Source organism: Sceloporus occidentalis, unplaced genomic scaffold (assembly GCF_023333645.1).
Source record: "Sceloporus occidentalis isolate IW3139 unplaced genomic scaffold, rSceOcc1.0.p SCAF_9, whole genome shotgun sequence".
In the NCBI taxonomy this organism is placed as follows: domain Eukaryota; kingdom Metazoa; phylum Chordata; class Lepidosauria; order Squamata; family Phrynosomatidae; genus Sceloporus; species Sceloporus occidentalis.
The window spans coordinates 8,931,479-8,948,105 of record NW_028316989.1 but is presented as its reverse complement, the minus strand read 5'-3'; the positions used below and the strand labels follow the sequence as shown (position 1 = coordinate 8,948,105).

The 16,627-nt window shown below is 42.6% G+C and overlaps 1 protein-coding gene across 9 annotated transcripts in view; it reads right to left on the bottom strand.

Moving 5' to 3' along the window:
- The window catches only part of CAMK2B (calcium/calmodulin dependent protein kinase II beta), a 170,010-nt gene that overhangs the window by 98,185 nt on the left and 55,198 nt on the right, over positions 1–16,627 (bottom strand). For all 9 annotated transcript variants that reach the window (XM_089538404.1, XM_089538405.1, XM_089538406.1 and 6 more), the window contains exon 3: positions 5,125–5,184. In XM_089538404.1, the coding sequence (XP_089394530.1) occupies positions 5,125–5,184 (60 nt within the window). The remainder of the gene's footprint in view (positions 1–5,124; positions 5,185–16,627) is intronic.

Here is a 16,627-nt window from a genome sequence, read left to right as displayed (position 1 = left end):
TTGAAAGGAGGAAAAACAGAAGCCTAAAAAAGGACTTTAAAAAGGATTCACAAACAGACTGAGCACACAGGAGTGGATGGGAGAGGTGTCATACAGTTTAAATTGGACACATGGTTGAGAAGGAAAGACCTGTCTAATGTGATGCTTACTAGAAATCCTCTTCCCACCATCATCCTGCATTAGAGCCTAGAGCAGGTTTATAGGACTCTGTAGGTGTGCATCTAAACCATCAAGGCTGAGAGGAGAGAGGATTTCAGAGACCATTCACTCAAAGAGGGGTACAATAGAAGGGGTCCAGTACACATCACATAGCATCTGAAGAAGTGGCTCTTTCACATTTATATCCCACTTTTGCTGAAAAGATCATAGCATTTTAGATTCAGAAGGGGCTATAGGAGCCATCTAGTCTGCCATGCACAAACTAAAGATGTCCATCCAACATCTGTTTAAAGATCTCCAAAGATTGAGAGTCCACCACCCTCCAAGGCAATTGATTCCACAGTCAAACAGCTTTACACACACACACACACACACACACACACACATCTTCCTAATGTTTTAGGTGGAATCTTTTTTTGTGTGTCATTTGATTCATGTTCTAGTCTCTGGAACAGCAAAAAGCAAGCTGCCTAGCCCACAGCTTGCCTGCAAGAATATTATGGGGGAACCTGGTCCAAAGTCTTATTGAAATCAAGATACAGTGCATCAACAGCATTCCCTTGATGTATGATATACGAATGGGGTAACTTGGTTTTAATCTTCATAATAATCTTGTGAAGTTGGGTAGAGAGGGCCCATTCAGGCCTAATGATAATCTGTGGTCTGGGTTGCCAGAGTGAAAACTGAAGAGGTCTCTTGTACCTTTAATGGATGTGTAGAAGCAGGAATTTCAGCAGGTGTTGCTTGTTACCTGGTTGCGTGACAAGTAACCCTTGCTGAAATTCACTCTTCTGTATAAGCATTAAAGGTACAAGAACCATCTTGGAGTCTAGTAACAAGCCTTGGACTCACATACTCTCCCCATTATACTTCCTTACTCTTTCACATGTGAATGGATAAGATTTAAAAACCTTCAGAGATTTAAAACAATTTCCCCCCTCCAGCCAAGCACAAGAAATCGTAATTTGTAAAGCTATAGTAAGTTAATAACCCAGTTTGATTTTGGTTTGATATCCTGTCTTGTTGCCTCCTTATGGTTAGCGCAATTAATTTTCACACAATGTATTTTCTGTCATTCATCTTTTGTCAGCACCTTTTCTATCGTCTGCTACCATTGTTCCTTCCCATATGGTATTCCCCCTCTCTACTGAAAAGATAGGTTGTGAATTTCATTAGATAGAAACCTGCTGTTTTCTCTGAGAAATGCTAGGAGATGCTTTCTCCACAGGTCAGAAGCCTCTGCTCTTCTTTCTACGTTTGTAATTAGTTTCTTTGACAAATGCACACAGTTACGTGCAGATTTATTTTAGGAAACACTGAATGCCAGAAGGGAAATACTGAATGTCAGAAAGAAAATATAGAGTAAAATCCAATGTGAATGTTTCTGTGTATTAAAATTTTTGGGAAGTCGTCATCTTACTAGACTCTGAAGTGTTGGAAAAGCCTTTAAAAACAAGTTTTGGCCTTATGTATTCACCACTTAACTGTCTTTGGTAGTGTTTTTTTTTAACTGGATGCACAAATAAATGAGGTGCTTTGTTGTAGTTATTCATTTTGTTCTTTTATTTTCTGTATGATGTCTGGTTTTAATAACAATGACTACAGTTTTGATTTCCTCTTTATATTTGTGAAATGTGCAATTGGACCTCCAAGGGAAGGTTATTTCACAACGGGGATGCCACAGATGAGAAGGCACTCTCCCATACTGTCATACAGTGCATTGATATCACTAATAATTAACTTGCGAATATGTGTCCCATTATCCATATTAGAACCCTATAATACACTATAAGCAAGCAAAGCTATGGGAAGCAGAAGAGCACTCTACTCCACCCCACTCCAGCAGACATCCAAATTTTGTTCACTTTTGGCTACCAGTCCTGAAGATTAGCAAAATAAGGACTCAGCAAATGCAAATAGGAAACCATTCAGAGTAAAGGGCTTTCCCAGCAAATAATTGATCACCAATTAGCAGACCTTAATCCTCTTTTGCATTAGCCTCCCAGCCTGAGGCACATCAGCACAGAACAAGACACATGCAAATCACTCCTGCATTCCCAGGCTCACACAGTATATATACACCCAATTTTTCCAGGCGAAGCATTCTCTGAAGATGCCAGCCACAGATGTTGGCGAAACGTCAGAAAGAAACTCTGCTAGAACATGGCCACATAGCCCGAAAAACCCACAAAAAACTATGGATGCCGGCCATGAAAGCCTTCGACTTTAAACCAAACTCACTTTCCCCCTTTTCCCACAATTGCCCTTCCCTTCACTGACCATCCGTTCTCATGAGACTGACCTTAAAGGTGCCAGCACAGTCTCTCCTCCTTTTTTTCATCCACTCATTAACTATCAAAGAAATGTGAGCAACAACCCTAATAATTAACTTTTGACTATGTCCCATTATCCATATTAGTACCCTATAATATATTATGAGCAAGCAAAGCTATGGCAAACAAACCTGACCCTATTAATCATGGCAGGCAAGCTGAAAGATTCAGCTCTTGAAACCATTCCTTTTTGTTCAGTCAGGTTCTGCAATAGGAAAGAAGAGCCTGCACTCAATCACTTCTGAATGGCTGGAGATTATCACACTGGCTTTCCTCCCAACCTCAGCATGGGCTAAAATTTTTGAACACTTTTTAAAAATGGGTGTTATCACACACTTCTATGCCCAGTCCGGGGGCATTTCCCATTCTTTGCAAAATACGGGAGAGAAGTATAATTCAGCAATGGGATGCTAAGATCAGGTATGTCATGCCTCCGGACTGGGCATGGAGGGGTGTGGTAACACCCATTTGCAAAAGTTTCAGTCCACAATGAACCTGGGAGTAAAGGCAGTGCGATAATCCCTGTTGTCAGGTCATTTTCTCAAGACTGCTTCCCACCCACCTTTTGATCAATTTATGGCTTGCCCTAGAGAAAATGTCCAATTTTAATGCTGGTGATGGGGAGAACTCATGCTGGACCGTTGAATCCAGGATTGTGCTAAACTAAACAATATACCAGGAGCCCTGTAGGTTCTTCTGGACATTCTCATAATTTGGAGGACAAACTGGAAGGCATGTCTATATCTGTATTTCACACAAAGAGGATATATATAGAAATACTGTATATCCCAGTGGTGGCGAACCTATGGCACGTGTGCCAGAGTTGGCACTCAGAGCCCTCTCTGTGGGCACATGCACCATCATCCCAACACAGAGTTCACTAGAGTTTGTCACTCTTTTTGGGTTTGGGTTGTATTTTGGGCACTCAGTCTCTATAAGGTTCGCCATCACTAGTACATCCTATGTGTCTCCTATCATACACACATTTGCGCTGACTGTTTTTCCTTTCACAATACATATTAATTTTTATTGTTTATACCAATTAGTCAATACCATACATTTTTAGTACCAAAACTCAATGACAAGATATAAACCTTCTAGCAGGAAAGTATATAAAAATACACAAAACAGACAAAATAGAAATCCCACTTGTCCAGCAAAGCATATCATTCATGTTCTTAGATTAATTGATTTCCTTTAAGAGTGTACAGTTAACTATTAATCTTTCTGACTGCCATAGTAAATAGCACCAATTTTCCCACTGCAAATACATCCATATCTGACAACAGAGTGCAGATTACCCCTGTGTCTGACAGTACAGCACAGATTGAATAGTCCTCAGCAAATAAAATATACTTAAAATTTATAGATCTATGGTCCTCGTATCTGCCAACATAGGTGTTATCTCAATATTGTCAAAGGTCTTATTTTACTGCCTCAGGTCGCAGTGCAAAATTAACACCTCTGTGTTGACCTCTGATGTGATTTCCCACCACTGAATACCTTTGCGTTTTGTCATTTCAATATTTCTTTCCTTATTATAGAGGTTGCAGCTAAATGTAGGATATAAACTCAACAGTCTATAGGTCTGGATCCAGTATTCCAACACTAATAAAAGTTTCTCGACTGTGTGGAAGGACAGCCCCATTTAATGGCCCTTATGATCATTGACAGAATGAGAAAACAATGTGTATACTGTATCAACCATCTCTTTTTAGAAAATCTAGATTCCATAATCAGCTGATACTTAATTAAACAAAAAGCCAATCATCTGCTTGATTTGCAAACCAGATTCTTTTTTTCATCTTCTTTCTAAACCAAATCCTTGTGGCCTGAAGATAAGCTTTAAAATGTGTGGGCAATTTCCGGTGAGCTCTCAGAAGCACAAGAAGGATGGTCTTTGAATAGGATCTCTACTAGTCAGGAGGTTGGTAGGAGCTGCAGTGTCCCCTTAATCACTCTTCGTGATTAGTAGAAGCAGTATTCCTTACCCAGAACAAGTTGTTTAATTTCCATATTTTATTGTGTTCATATAATTCAGAATTATTGGTTGCAAAATTCAGATGACTGTATTTATCTGTTTTGCATGTACAATTGCAGGGGGCACACAGGCAGTGAGCTACAAGATGAAGATGTCACAATGGAGGAAACAGGGCCTATCCAGGCAACAAGGGAAGACGTCCGGGACTACCTCTCTCTAGCTTTGAATATTTAGTTATTTAGTTATTGGATTTATTTTCCATTTTTCTCCCAAAATGAGATTCAAGATAGCGCTGCATATGCTCAAGAATTTGTTGTTGTTGTTAACTGCCTTCGAGTCAACCTTGATCCATGATGGCCCTATGTATAAGAGACCTCCAAGTCATCCTATCCTCAACTGCCCTGCTCAGCTCCTGCAGAATCATGGCCATGGCTTCGACTGAATCTATCCACCTGAAATATGGACTTTCCTATTACCCTCCACTTTGCCAAACATTATAGTCTTTTCTATGAGTCCTTTCTTCTCACAATATGCCAAAATATGTCAACCTCAGTTGTCATATTTGCTAGTTGGGACTTGATCTGCTCTAGGACTCATCCATTGGTCTTTTTAGTGGTCCACAGTAATCCAGCAATCCACACAGATACTTACCGATGTTGGAATGCTTCAAGAGCCGGCAAATTCGAGCTTCTCGCTCCAATTTCTGGTGATCTGGAGGTGAAATAAAGAGCACATACCCATTAACAAAGTAATAATTCTGAATATGCTTGCCTTTGTATGTAATTTCTTCTAGAAAGTCAATGGCACAGGTTACCATTTCTCTGATAGCAGACCTCATCTATACATAGAGTATGGTTGTATAATTTCTGGAATGAACTATAGTACTTCAGAGTTATGTGGAGAATCCTAGTTTTAAATGTTCTCTTCTCTTGCAATGTGAATCCATTACTTGGTGCCCTGGTCTCTGGAGCAGCAAGAAACAAGCTTGCTCCTTTCTCAATCATAATATTTTTAGGGACCAGAAATTATGGTCCAAAACACTGTAGTTTTGTGAGACATTTTGCCTTCTCTGTCAGAGAGCTCTGGTGCCTCAATAAAGTACAATTCCCAGGATCCCCTAGCACTGAGCCAGGTCTCACACTGTTTTATTTCTGTAGTGTGTTTTAGACCTACATTCATTCTTATTTTCCTCCTTTCTTTTTCTTGTCTTTCTGCCTCATCCCGTTTTGGCAGCTACTCAAAACAAATGTTTCACTTCAAGTACAAGGGTACTGTGGAACAGCCTTCATTTTATAGCAGACAACTATGGACATGGGGCATTATTTATCCCCTGAAATATAGCAGAATTCAAACAGGGGTCAGAAAATTACTCAGTGAAAGCTTTCAATCCATTTTGATGAAGTTTAATGAGCACATGTCCAATTAGCTATATTCTGCTTGCAGAAATGCACCAATGTGAAAATGACTCTGTTAAAAGCATTCATTACAATGAAACAGAAAAATATTACAGCGAGAAAGCGAGAATTTTAAGTTATTCTTACATGGCTCCCACAAACTCCTGAGCAACTACCTGCCTACTGCAGCTTATACCCCACTCCATGAATCAGCTCTTTTCTGCAAGGAGGACAAAAACCCAATCTCTTTTGTTTGTAACCTTACATTCCCACTGCCTGTTTCTTCTGCCAACCTCCGACCATCAAATCCATCCAAATTTCTGTCAAGATCTTCACAATTATGACTGCAATACTTGAGTTGATTTGTATATTTGCATAATGTATTCCTACCAGGGCATTTGAGCTTCCTTGCTGAAAAGTACAGTCAGTGCTGTTAACACTGTTTACAAGCCACCCCTCCGGTCTGAGTCAGAACTTGAATGAAAACTATCAGGCCTTGAAGAAAACGGGGAGGCCTATTGAGTGCTTAGCAATAGCTGCCTATCTCCCACTCAGAGGACTAGAAGCTTATTACAATCTATAAAATGTCTGGCTTCGGACACTTACTCCATATACACTGTCCCCACAGTAATCCACCTTTCCACTCAAGCATAGAAAGCACCAATATGTGTCATCTGCCTTCCGCATACACTTTGGGATGTTGAAGGGGCTTATTCAAAGATGAGAAAAGCTCTACTCTTCTGGTAAAACAAGAGGCCAGTCATTACTGTCTCTGCAAATCAGCTCATGAAATTGAGACCCCAGATTGTGCTCTGTATTGCCTTCCAGCAAGAGTGGTAGAATACATGCATAGTATGGAGATGCCAGATATGAGCCTTAGATTCTGGAGTATCGTGCTACTACTACTGCTTAATTACAGATGGCTTCACTTCGTCATTATAATCTTCTGCAGAGCTTGGGGAAATTACTTTTGGTAATGCACCTCCCAGAATTTCCCAGCACCTATTTCTAAGCTCAGCTCCATCTTAAATGTAACTTCCCAAGTTCAATAGCAATAGTAAGAGCATTTCTATACCACTTATCAGTGCACTTAAGCACTCCCTAAGTGGTTTACAATGTGTAAGCTAATTGCTCCCAACAAGCTGGGGACTCATTTTAGCAACCTATGGAAGCATGCCAAGCTGAGTCGACCCTGAGCCCCTGGCTGGCATTGAACTCACAACCTTGTGGTTTGTGAGTAAGAGGTTGCAGTACAGGCATTTAACCACTGTGCCACCAGGGTTGTTTGCATAATCATGACCTTTGCTTGAAATGCCCTGGACCTGATGCTTTAGATGTCTCTAGGTTGGGTGGACAACTAGTCTGAGCTAATACAAGGCTGCTTCCAGTGTTCTTTCTATGGGCATCTCTACATGGACCAAGTGATACATTCCCACCTCCTCGTGGTGACCTGTATTCACAGAGCAAAATCCCTGATTCTGGTACGAACTGTCTTCATGACTTAAAGCCAGTTCTGCACTGAATCCACCCTACCCCTCCCTTAAAATAGTTGGTTCAACCTTTTGCTTTGGGTTTTGCAAGAAAATCTGGAGCACTCGGTGGTGACACCACTGTTTACACACATGTCCCATTGTGCCACCTGGCTCTCTGCTGCTACAACTCTCTCTCTCTCTCTCTCTCTGAGGTCAAGAGGCACCCAGCTATGTGACTCATTTTTGGCCTCAGAAGAAGCAATTCATACCAGTGGTGGTCTGTGGCGCAGTGGGGACATGTGCATCTACCCAGTGTCACAATATTTCTGCTCTCCCATGTTTTCCCACTGCTTCTTCTGTTTCTTTTTCTTTCTGCAAAAAAAGGCCATGAAGCAGTGAATGATGGAACAGCTGTATAAAGTATTTTCACTGTTAGTGGAAGAAGCTGTCTATCTGGATGCAAGTGCAATCTAATGATTAGAAGCCAACTTTATGCCCATAGTTTTGAAGTTGTAAATCTTTGCTTGTTTCTATTATTTTTACTGTGACAGTTAAGCAGTGATTTTAATAAGCTACTAGTAGGAGATCCAATACTCACAGCATTTAGATTAGTTTCAAGTATGGCCCATACTGGAAGGCAACAAGAAATCTATTGGACATTCTGTCCCCTCTATGTTATATCACATATATATATATTCTCTTGTCTAAGAAAATTAGAAGTTTCTGTAGTTTCTGTTCCTTTTGCATGTGTGCCACAAAGAAAACTACACATAGAATGTTATGAAAATAAATATGAGCGGGTCTTTTCTAGGTGGAAAAACTGATCTTAATTTCCAAACACTACCCTCCTTTTACAGAAAACCTTGCAATCTTTGTCTTGTTTACCTTTATAGAACCAAAGTGAGGTCCGTTTTGACTTGTGTATTATAGAGAGCAGGAAGTTGAAATGGTATGTCATGGCTGATTTCAGCCAGTCAGAGTTGAGCGCAGACAGCTTTGGTTGTAATAATGTCCAACCTCCCCCATAACCTGGGAATGTTACAGGAAAAGCGGGATCCAGATTCTGGATGAGTCGTGAGCAATCTCTCTACATACAATTTCAGAACGAGTTCTTGTTATGTTTTTTTAAAAGGCCTAAATAGCAAGAACCCCCCCCCCCAACTTTGGTGAAATTGACACAACATGTATTGTTCACATTCCCAGGAGGCATGTTTGCCCCAAAACATTTGTCCTCCGTAAAAAAAGAAAGAAAGAAAGAAAGAAAGAAAGAAAGAAAGAAAGAAAAGAAAAGAAAAGAACTTGGAACGCTGGAGTGTTTCAAGGGCCACAAAAATGCCCTTGGTAACATACATGTCCCACTTTCCACAGCCCTGCATAACAGCAATTTTATTAGTGTACCAAAAAATCTGGAGTAAATAAGGGCAAGATAAACTAGCACTAAGCTCGGCTGTCAGAACGTCTTTTGCAGCTAAGTTAAGAACCTTACCAAAATGCACCAGTTCTACACCTCTGCAGGGGTCACCCTGGCCCTTTTTAGAATCTCTCTCTCTCTCTCTCTCTCTCTAATTCTCTTTCTGCTTTTTTCTGTTGCTTCTCTCCTCCAAAGCATTGGTTTCATTTCTCCAAGCCCCAGTCAAAATGTTGGAAGGAGGGAGCCTCCAGTCCTGGGTCATTGAGTCCAAGCCCCTCTCAGTGCAGGATCTCCCACTAAAGCATCCCCAGCGGGTAGAAGTCCAGCCTCTTTTTGAAGATATGCCTGCATATCTAGGTACAAACTGTCACTGTCCCCTGTTGCCATCCTATTATTCCCTCCTATCCCTAGTTATGTCAAAGAAGGGAACACCACCAACAAGCTCTTTCTGTTCTAGGGCTGACTTTTTTTTAAAAAAAGCAATAAAAGCACAGAGGGGGAATCAATGCAAGGCAGGGACCTGGATTTCTTTAGGGAAAAAGATTACGTTTCCTGGCCTTTTCTCCTGGATCTTGAAACATGATTTCTGCCAGGCTGCGCTCAAACACAAATGAAGCTCTATGACAGGGCTGGAGGGAAAACAGAGCTTGCCTAAGGCAAGTGAACTGGAGAGGTGTGGGCAAAAATATTTTAAAAACAAGATGCTAGACAAGACTTTGGGAAAACCTAGACTGTTGGGGAGGTTTTTTTGTGTTTCCTTTCTTGTAGATGGGAATAAATATTGGTCACTTCCAGTCTGAGAGCCAATGCAAAACAGCCTTTGAGTTTTCTAGAAATCTATACTAAGTTGTTAACAGGGAGAAAGAAAAAACTGGCAGTATTGAAAACCCAAAGTCTGCATTTAGTCACATGTACAAAACTGACACAACATTATTCACATGTTTAGTCTTGATGTGGCTTATTATTATTATAGTTTATTTATATATCGCTGTAGATTTGCGTTTTAATAAAATACTGGAGAAGTGTACAAAACAAGATTGTGACGGAGGCTTAGGAGAAGAGAGCTTTTAACTCTTTGTTACTGCTGTTCCAGCTCAGTCCATCTTCTCAAGAAAGCTAATCATTGGATGGAGCGAGAGAAATAAACCAAGAAAAACTAAATATGAGGATGAATCACATTTATTTATTTAATCAGTTTATATACCACTTATTATTGCCTATTATTTTGAAAACAATGACCCACATTCTGCCAGGGGCATCACTTGAGTTAGTGTCCCCACTGCAGGGCGGGGGGAGAATTGCCTTGCCCTCCCCATTAGCAATAGCAGCTTCATTTATATACTACTTCATACTGAACTAAGCAGTCTCCAAGCGGTTTAGAAGCTAATTGCCCCCAACAAGGTGGGTACACATTTTAGAACCTCAGAAGGATGCAAGCTCCCCATTCTGCCTAGCCAAACCTCCCCCCCCCCCCCGGCCTTCAGGGTACCATGTGGTAGCTGCTGCACAGCATTCTGAAGGCATCACTGGGGAGGCAACACCAACCCACTACTGAGTTGGGGTTGGGGTTGCCTCCTGATGGTCTGTTTAGCTGTGGCTTCTCGGCAAGCAGGAAAGTGCCCTTTCTCACTTGCCCAATAGCCGTGCCAGTACCTCCATGTGTACCACCCTACTGGGTGACACTCCCTCCTTGGATGTCACCCAGTAGAGTGTGCACCCCCTAGTGACACCACTGCATCCTGCTGTCTGTCCTGGCTAGAGTAGACTCATTGAATAAATGAGACATATGTGTGGACTCACCATTCCACAATTGACTGAATGGGTCTTCTCTAGTAGAGAGTAAGCAACAGTGCCACTTTTGCTGCTGTTGTGTGCCTTCAAGTCATTGCTGGTTTATGGCAACCCTAAGATTGGGGTTTCGGCAAAATTTGAGATATGCCATTGTCTTCCTGAGGCTGAGGACATGTGATGTGCCCAACATCACCCATTAAGTTTTATGGGTAAGCCAGGAATTGAACCCTGGCCTCCAGAGTCACAGTCAAACACTCAAACCACTATGCCACACTGGCTCTTGATCCCCCTAGCATGGGCAATAGCCTTAAAATGAATAATAGGAGGAGAAGAAGACTTCATTTTGAATAGGCTTTACTAAGTACTTTATGGGAAGATTGGGTAACCTTTGGAACTGCAGATGTTGATGTCTTACTACTCCCATCATGCTTTCACCTCTGAGCAAAATGCTTAGGGAGGATCAGAACTACAGTTTGACAAAATAAAGAGGACCAGAGATTCTCCAGACTTGTTTTATGGATTACAAATTGCATTTGGGATTTCTGGGACAAATAAGAAAATACTGGTTTCTGATACCCATAGTTTAGAAATAATAAAATCCAGATCAGTCACATACCATAAGATTAACACTAATACTAAAATAAATAGTTTCCTTGGGTTTCCCTCAATACTAACTTGCAGCAGTATAGAATCCTTTAGCCATGTGTCAGACAGCAATCTCCTCAGCCCTTTTTGATGGTGCCAGCTCTTTTAGGGTCATTTGCAAGCAGACAGGCTGTCTCTGTTGATGTTCAGGGATCCCCCCTCAATCCCACACACCAGGAGCATTTCCAAAGCAACTAACTGCTCCTGAACAGAGTGTTCATAAGTGACTATTGCCTTTGAATGCTGAGGGAGGATCCTGCCGGTGTGCCTTATTGGCACTGCTGGAAGCCATACTTTCAAGCAGCGAACAGTGTCCTTTCTTCCAAACACTGGGGTCACAGAGGAGTTCCCTGCATTCCACTGACTCTGAATCAGCTCTCAAAGAATAGTCATGTGTTGCTAGAAGCAAGAATTGCAGCTTGGAATCCCTAGGCGATGGAACAATCAAATAGCATTTTAGTTTACAGCCATTGTTTCCTTTTCCTCCTCCCCGCTTTTTTTTTTAGACAGGACTGTGGAGTTTATCAGACAAGGGAAATTGGAAGTATAATCCAATGGCAATCCAAACACAATCATGAGGTTTAACGTTATTGTGTGATAGACTACCACACGCAATTTCGGGCAATGGCAAGCTATTTTCGGGCAATGGGAAGTCAGTTCGAACACAAAACTAGCGAATTCACGTAATTGTGTTTTGGCCCCACTTTCTTTTCATTCGAAATTAGGTGAAATTCCTCCCGTGTGATAAACTCCAATGTATGCCTTCAAAGGTATTTTACATTCTCTGCCTTTGAACACCAACTCTTTCAGCTTGTACTGGTCTCTATTCTGCCTTCAACCAGTGACACTAAGGATAAAACTGCATAGTATGTTGTGGTGACCTCCAACCATAAAATTGTGGTGTCTCGGTTCCTAAGACCATCTGAAATATGTGTTTTCTGATGGTCTTAGGTGACCCCTGTGAAAGGGGCATTCAGCCCCCAAAGGCTTGTGACCCACAGGTTGAGAACCACTGATCTAGAGGGTACTGGAAGGGTAGAAGGGTATGTGATCTTTATTTGAGCTTGCAGTGTATTAAAAGGTTGTGGCATTAGGAAGGCTGAGAACCACTGCTCTAGATATGTTGGAGGCTATAGAATATATTCACATAGCACTAAGTAGATGAAGTATAACTTTCAAAAATGAGTAATAGTGGATTGAGAATAGTTCACTGTGAGACGTGAGGGTGTTATATGCATGTCCCCTTTTAAATCAGTGGAACATTGAAGGTTACTTTGAGGTCACATTCTGTACGCAGCACAAGAAAGAGGGAGGTGAGAGCATAAAGAGGGTCAATCATTTTCAGAAGACAGGATGAGAAAATAGGGGAGAGGCAGCACTTTTGAGGTTAGCAGAAAAGGATGAGATTTTGAGTAATTAGATGAAACTGGAAAACATCAGAAAAGTAGGCTAAATGGAGAGGAAGGGCTATGCAATCACTTCCAAGGGAAAACTGTATCCCTGGGGAAATGTAAACTAGGTTGAAAAGACAGAAGCAGGTTGGGGAGGGAGAGGAATTGATATTAGCCCCTATAAGCAAGTGGAAAAAAACCAAACTAGGGAACAGTCATTCTAAATCATGCAAAACAACTTGTTCTTTTGGTAAGAATATGTCATTAGTGGGATAATGGCTGGAACAATCTTCATAACCAGAGAGTTCTCCACAAATGCACTTGTGTAGACAAAACGCTCAGGAAAAAAAAATCTCTTCAGCATTTTTTCAAACAGGCCTGAGCACTCGATACAAGGAACTGAGGCTAGTAGAATAGAAGTATACTGTCTAGATCAAGGGAAGTAATAGTGCATCTCTATTCTGCCTTGGTCAGGCCTCGCCTGGAATACTGTGTCCAGTTCTGGGCACCACAGTTCCAAAAAAGATGTCGACAACTTGGAGCATCTGGAACCAATGCCCTATGAGGACAGACTTAGGGAGCTGGGTATGTTTAGCCTGGAGAAGAGATGGTTAAGACGTGATATGATAGTCTTGTTTAAATATTTGAAGGGGTATCATATTGAAGGTGGAGCAAACTTGTTTTCTGCTGCTCCAGAGAATAGAACATGGAGCAATGGATGCAAGCTCCAGGAAAAGAGATTCCACCTCAACATTAGGAGGAGCTTCTTGACAGTAAGGGCTGTTCGACAATGGAACACACTCCTTCCTCGGAGTGTAGTGGAATCTCCTTCCTTGGAGGTCTTTAAACAGAGGCTGGATGGCCATCTGTTGGGTATGCTTTCATTGAGAGTTCCTGCATGGCAGAATGGGGTTTGGCTGGATGGTCCTTGTGGTCTCTTCCAACTCTATGATTCTATGATTCTAAGTATGTCCCCTGTGCAGCCTCCCTCCCTCCCTCCCTCCCTCCCTGTCTGCCTGTAATATCTGAAGAGGATCAGCTTGAATGACATGATCTCTGCCTGTAAGTATCATCAAGGTAGCATTTTTCATAAAAAGAGGGATTTATGATAGAGATAATGGGGGGAAGGGAGCAAGGGTCTAAAGAAGAACAAAGGGATTGCTTTAATCCAGAAACCTAGGAAAAATGAAAACAACTGACCAAAGAGAAGTTGGGCATTCTCTATAATAATTCTAGCAGAAGCAGAGTATGGAACCATTACTTTTGGAACAATTTATCTATTACTTTATTTACACCCTGCTTTTTCCCCATACCTGGGTCCTAAGATTATTACACTTTGTAGAATCCCTCAACCAGCACATCCAGCAGCCATACTGCCAGAGAGAGTTTGGCTGAGAGATTGTGTGGTCCTCTCAAAATAACTTTTCCAGGTTCAGGGAGGAGATTAAAGAGTCTGCATCCTTATAACACTTTTTAGGTTCTCATAAACTTCCTTATGGCTCACCACTTTAGAAGCAGAACTAGATATTGTTGTGACATTATGTGTTTCCCAAGATTTGCTTTCTAATTCATGTGAATTCTGAGAGACATTTGCAGTGAAGAAATAAGGCAGTTTTTCACTCCGCATCAATGGATTTTTGTTATGCAAACAGTGGTAAGGTTGTGCTTGAACTCATGTTCTGCTGTGTCAGGAGGCACAGGGTGAGGTATGTTGCCCTCTGAAAATATTGATTGCAATGTGCTGTAAACCATGTACCTGGGAAAAGACCAAGGATAAACAGTCAAAATTCTACCAACCTATCATTAGAGGTGGAGCAACAACCAGGATCCATGGATATAATTCTATTTGTTTGCTAGAAAGGCAAAGAGATTAGCAAGTATGTTTGGGCAATATGTTCTAGATCTTTAATACTGAAAGTGACTTCAAAGCTGATTGGATCCCATTTGCTATTAACTTTTAAAACACAACAACAAAATAACACGGTAAACAGTATAGCACTATAGTATGTTTTAGGAGCTGGGTATGTTTAATCTGGAGAAGAAAAGGTGAAGAGGTGATATGATATCCCTGTTTAAATATCTGCAAGGATGTAGGAACTGGAACAATGAATGCAAGCTACAGGAAAGAGATTCCACCTAAACATTAGGAGGAGCCTCCTGACAGTAAGAGCTGTTCAACAGTGGGACACACTTCCTCAGGAAGTGGTGGGGTCTCCTTCTTTGGAGGTTTTTAAACAAAGCCAGGATGGTCATCTGTTGGGGATGCTTTGATTCTGTGTTCTTGTATGGCAGGGGGTTGGATTGGATAGCTCTTGGGGCTCTCTTCCAACTATTCTATTATTCTAAATCCAGGGCCTTATCTGTAGCCAATGGATTGCCATCCATTCTATCATCCTGAAAACACACAATATATTTGCACCATAACTGTAGTCTGCATTGCAGAAATAGTGCCCTTTGACACCGCTTTAACTGCCGTGGCTCAATGCTATGGAATTATGTGATTTATAGTTTTGTGAGATATTTCACCTTGTCTGTCACAGAGTTCTGGAAACTACAAATCCCAGTTCCATGGGACAGAGCCATAGCAGTTAAAGCGGTGTCACACTGCATTAATTCTGCAGACCAGATTAGGTCCAGATTTTTAAGTAAATGAGAAACTTTTTAAAAATGAAATCACAATAGAATGCAGTCGCCCCAATCGCGGGGCAGACTGCTTTGCCGCTGCAGCGCGGCAAAAACTACAAGCCCCAGAGTGCTCTGGGGCTTGCCTCGGCTCCTGATTGGCTGTTGGGGCCGGAAGGGGCGGCCCTTCCGGCCCTGGGACGCTCTGGGAGCCGGGCTTGTTGGTGCGGGGCTTCCGGTCCTCCAAGGCTGCCCATTGGTGGGCTCGGCCTTGGGGGCGGGGCCCCGCAAAGGACGCAGAGGGGAGGGGCCGAGCAGTATATATTGCTGCTCAGAGGCCTCTCCTCCTCAGTCGGCGCTTGGCTCCGAGGAGAGCGGAGCCAAGCTTGGAAGGGAGCTAGCCTCGAGCTTCTCCCTTCCATCGGGGGCCGACTGGGCCAAGGTTGGTGGGGTGGTGTGGTTCGGGGAGGCTCCCTCCCCGGATCCCCATTCCACCGGGTGCATTCTGCCTTGGTCCGCGGCCTCCATTTTGCCGGCTTTTCCGCGGCCCGGCGGCCATTGGGTAAGTCCTCCCCACCCCCTGGGGTGCAGTTCGGGGGTTGGAGGCTCCATTAAGGGGCGGCTACAGGCACCAGGCCTGTAGCTTGGGCCTCAGTTTTGGCGGGAGCCGCCATTTTAGCCTCTGTTTTTGGCGGGAGCGCCATTTTGTTTTCCCTTTTTGGCGGGAGCGCCATTTTGAATGTGGATTTTGGCGGGAATCGCCATTTTTGTTTATTCAGGGGCTTCATTTTGTATTTTCTCCCCTTTTTAACCCTTTGGGTTAATGTTGCAGTGCTTTGACACTGTTATTTAGTGCTAGTTTGTTTGGTCAATTGCTGTGTGGGGGTTTTCCACACTTTGATCAATTTCTGATTGCTAGTGCCTTTGACTGTTTACTGCCTTATCAGCGATTGCTTGTTTTACATCTGATTTGAGATGTCTCCCAAAAGGTCTAAGAGGATTGAGTCACGCAGGGCTCGGTTGGTAATAAATCCTCATGTTGTGCCGAGTCGGTCTCAGGCCTCCAGACAGGGGTCTCCTATTATTCCATCTGCTCATGCTGGCTTGCAGAGGGTGAGCGTTCCTCCTGTGGCAGACTTTGCACAGCCAGCTGTTCCTGCTGGGATGAACTCGGCCGCTATTGCCAACCTATCTAGATCCATCACTGAATTCATTCAGCATGCTGTGGAGGCTGGTCAGATGCCCTACACTTCTACGCCTGCAGTTCCGGTGAGTCAGCCAAGACATCAGGATGCCAGCGTGTCGGTACAGCCATCCACTTCTTCAGCTATTCAAGGCTCTCAGTCGTACGGCGCTGCTTCACGTCGTCAGGAAGTTCAGCTTTCCAGCTCATCCAGCTCTTCTAGTTCCAGCTCTTCTTCGTCGTCA